The 4,196-nt window shown below is 33.2% G+C and overlaps 1 protein-coding gene across 5 annotated transcripts in view; it reads left to right on the top strand.

The window, feature by feature from the left end:
- The first annotated feature begins 222 nt into the window (after positions 1 to 222).
- Positions 223 to 4,196, top strand: part of depdc5 (DEP domain containing 5, GATOR1 subcomplex subunit) — a 68,642-nt gene continuing 64,668 nt past the window's right edge. For 4 of the 5 annotated variants that reach the window (XM_061936437.2, XM_061936445.2, XM_061936461.2 and 1 more), the window contains exons 1-5: positions 223 to 320; positions 1,278 to 1,345; positions 1,427 to 1,514; positions 3,610 to 3,656; positions 3,921 to 4,006. In XM_061936437.2, the coding sequence (XP_061792421.2) occupies positions 1,288 to 1,345; positions 1,427 to 1,514; positions 3,610 to 3,656; positions 3,921 to 4,006 (279 nt within the window). In that variant the 5' untranslated portion in view covers positions 223 to 320; positions 1,278 to 1,287. Of the gene's footprint in view, positions 321 to 1,277; positions 1,346 to 1,426; positions 1,515 to 3,609; positions 3,657 to 3,920; positions 4,007 to 4,196 lie in introns of those variants that run through there. The other variant, XM_061936452.2, reaches the window with a different exon arrangement.

The following is a 4,196-nucleotide window of genomic DNA, read 5'->3' on the forward strand; positions in this document are numbered from 1 at the left end:
ACTACCATCCAGCAGGGGGCAAATACTTAATAATACTTAATAATACACACTTAATACACGCTTAATACATGAGTTAAACAGGAGAATGTGTTGTAGTTAACACTACCATCCAGCAGGGGGCAAAATACTTAATAATACACACTTAATACACACTTAATACATGAGTTCAACAGGAGAATGTGTTGTAGTGAACACTGCCGTCCAGCAGTAGGCGGAGCGCACAGAAAATTTGCTCGGAGCCGCGAAGAAGAAGAAGAGGAGGCGGAAGTAGGATATTGTCGTAAAGTCTTGTGCTTCGCGATGATTTAACTCAACAAAACGTGAGTGTTGTCCAATTATTGTGATTGTTACTCGCACCTGTGTTGTAAACTCTTTCAACTTCAATAATTCAATTCACTTAACTTCATTTTTGTGTGTTCGTGCGAGACGCTGATGTGTTGATGTAAACACTTCGTACTATAATCCTCTTTAAAGGCGCCCTAAACTTCACACAAAGAATATATTACAATCATATGTAATTATATAAGCTATAGGGTTAGAAAAAAAAATCTCTTAAAACGTGAGAAATGCTGCAACTTCATATTGCCAAAAGTATCGGGGTTCAGGTCAGGACTCTGTGCAGGCCAGTCAAGTTTACCCACATTAGACTCTGACATCCATGTCTTTATGGACCTTGCTTTGTGCACAGTCATGTTGGAAGAGGAAGAGGCCCCACTCCAAACTGTTCCCACCAGGTTGGGAGCGTGGCATTGTCCAAAATGTTTTGGTATCCTGGAGCATTCAAAGAATTAACTCCTGAAAAACAACCCCGCACCATAATTCCTCCTCCACCAAATGTCACACTCGGCACAATGAAGTCCGAAATATATTGGATACATAATTAATATAATTGTATATTAAGAGTATGTTGAAAGTTCAACTCCTACATTGTTTACTTCCATGACAACCTCCCTAAAGTTTTGTCATCAATCAGAAATATCAAGCTGCTAAAATGATGTTAGGTGGACCAGTTGAATGATGCAAAATTTTGAAGTGTTTAGTTTTTCATTATTATTATCCTTTTTTCATAGAAGGTCAAAAAGTCACAACTTTATTGTAGAACAGGGCCTCAAATTCAACACAACTTTAGCCTGTAAAAAAACTATATGATAAAAAAAACCTGGCAGCTCAATCAGCAGAATTCTCCAGTGAAATATATTTTTACAGCAGAATTACTTTTAAATTAAAAACTGCATCACTTGGTGTTAAAATTGTGGCTTTTGTGAATTGTTTGTCAGGTTAGTCATCATGAAGACTAATAAATCCTACAAGCTGGTGCTGCACAAGAAAGGTTTTGGAGGAAGTGGTAAGTCACAAACTGTTGTTTTTCTCCAAGTAGACTCATGAAAAGTCAAGATTTTACAACACAAACTTTTCTTTGGAGCAGATGATGAGTTGGTGGTCAATCCGAAAGTTTTCCCTCAAGTCTGTCTCGGGGATATCGTGGAAATTGCACATCCCACGGATGAATTCAGGTGAGCTTCTCCTTTTTAAATGAACACATTTATTTTTGTAGCGTAGGAATGATTATGTACAGTGGTGGTCAAAAGTGTACGTACACTTGTAAAGAACATCATGTCATGGCTGTCTTGACTTTACAATCATTATTATTTTTTTGTGATGTAGTGATTGGAGCACATACTTGTTGGTCACAAAAAACATTCATGAAGTTTGCTTCTTTTATGAAATTATTATGGCTCTACTGAAAATGTGAGGGTCAAAAGTATACATACAGCAATATTAATATTTGCTTACATGTCCCTTGGCAAGTTTACCTGCAATAAGGCACTTTTGGTAGCCATCCACAAGCTTCTGCTTGACCACTAAATTGCTGCAGTTCAGCTAAATGTGTTGCTTTTCTGACATGGACTTGTTTCTTCAGCATTGTCCACACCTTTAAGTCAGGACTTTGGGAAGGCCATTCTAAAACCTTCACTTTAGCCTGATTTAAAAAAAAAAATTTCAAGGTCAAAGTTGATTTTCAAGGTAAAAGTTGATTTTCAAGACAAAAAATGATTTCAAGGTAGAAGTTGATTTTCAAAACAAAATTATTTTCAAGGTAAAAGTTGATTTTTAAGACAAAAAATGATTTTCAAAACAAAAAAATATTTTCAAGGTAAAAGCTGATTTTTAAGACAAAAAATGATTTTTAAGACAAAAAATGATTTTCAAGTTAAAAGTTGATTTTCAAAACAAAATTATTTTCAAGGTAAAAGTTGATTTTTAAGACAAAAAATGATTTTCAAAACAAAAAATGATTTTCAAAGTAAAAGCTGATTTTTAAGACAAAAAATGATTTTCAAGTTAAAAGTTGATTTTCAAGGTAAAAGCTGATTTTCACGACAAAAAAATATTTTCAAGTTAAAAGTTGATTTTCAAGGTAAAAGTTGATTTTCAAGACAAAAAATTATTTTCAAGGTAAAAGTTGATTTTCAATGTAAAAGTTGATTTTCAAGACAAAAAATGATTTTCAAGGTAAAAGTTGATTTTCAAGACAAAAAATGATTTTCAAGGTAAAAGTTGATTTTCAAGACAAAAAATGATTTTCAAGGTAAAAGTTGATTTTCAAGGTAAAAGTTGATTTTCAAGACAAAAAATGATTTTCAAGGTAAAAGTTGATTTTCAAGACAAAAAATTATTTTCATGACAAAAAATGATTTTCAAGGTAGAAGTTGATTTTCAAGGTAAAAGTTGATTTTCATGACAAAAAATGATTTTCAAGGTAGAAGTTGATTTTCAAAACAAAAAATTATGTTCATGGTAGAAGTTGATTTTCAAAACAAAAAATTATGTTCATGGTAAAAGTTGATTTTTAAGACAAAAAATGATTTTTAAGACAAAAAATGATTTTTAAGACAAAAAATGATTTTCATGTTAAAAGTTGATTTTCAAGGTAAAAGTTGATTTTCAAGGCAAAAAATGATTTTCATGACAAAAAATGATTTTCAAGACAAAAAATGATTTTCAAGGTAAAAGTAGATTTTCAAGGTAAAAGCTGATTTTCAAGGTAAAAGTTGATTTCCAAGGTAAAAGCTGATTTTCAAGGTAAAAGCTGATTTTTAAGACGAAAAATGATTTTCAAGACAAAAAATGATTTTCAAGGTAAAAGTTGATTTTCAAGACAAAAACTGATTTTCAAGACAAAACTGATTTTCAAGGTAAGAGTTGATTTTCAAGACGAAAAATGATTTTCAAAACAAAAAATGATTTTCAAGACAAAAATGATTTTCAAGGTAAAAGTTGTATGTCATTTTGACCACCACTGTATATGGGTGCGCTCTATAGTCCAGAAAATACAATAGTAACTCTTAAGTCTACCAAATCTGGCAAATATAAACCATAAAGTGCAGGTAATCATTAAAGCTAACGACAAGTTTATAAAGTGGAGACATTACCATCCACATCATTCTAACGTGGAAAAAGAAATGACTAAATACATCATTCAAAGTCTTGACTTAAGGTGAGCAAAATGTAGAAGATAAGGTAAATGTATCACTTAGGTCAGAGATCACATGACAGGACGTTGCATTGTTTTTCAAAAAATTACTTTTTTTCTCTTGACATTTTTAGTCCCCTTTTGCTGCAAGTGAAGAGCCTGAAAGAAGACCTGCAGAAAGGTAAGTCACATGACCGTGTGATGTACTTATCTAACATAAATGCATAAACCTTAAGTTTTGACACTTTGGCATTGTTTAACACCAATATCCTGCACCAAAAAGCTCATTTAATGGTGACAGTCAAAGTTCTGACTGTGAATACAAATCTAACACTGGTAAACACTTGGAGGGTAAACCACTCTTTAACACATTTGACTTTTTCAAGTTGATCTGATTCTTGTAAGATGGAAATGGTAAGTTTGAATCATTTTTCCTGTTGTTCAGAGACGGTGAGCGTGGATCAGACTGTGGCGCAGGCCTTCAGACTGCGTGCGTATCAAGACGTCATCGTTAACGTCGTTGACCCCAAGGTTTGTTACCTTCTCAGTGTGACTGCTAGTGTTGTGGATCAGTACCCTTTATAGCGAGGTCCAATTTTTGAAAGGTGTAACAAATGAGTAGTTTGTTGTTTGTCCAGATGCAAATTAGATATGTCAGCAGTGTGTGTATAAAAAAATAAAAAACACCTCTGACTTTGTGGCATTGGGTGCGTGGTCAGTA

This window comes from Nerophis lumbriciformis, linkage group LG03, assembly GCF_033978685.3.
Source record: "Nerophis lumbriciformis linkage group LG03, RoL_Nlum_v2.1, whole genome shotgun sequence".
Lineage (NCBI taxonomy): Eukaryota > Metazoa > Chordata > Actinopteri > Syngnathiformes > Syngnathidae > Nerophis > Nerophis lumbriciformis.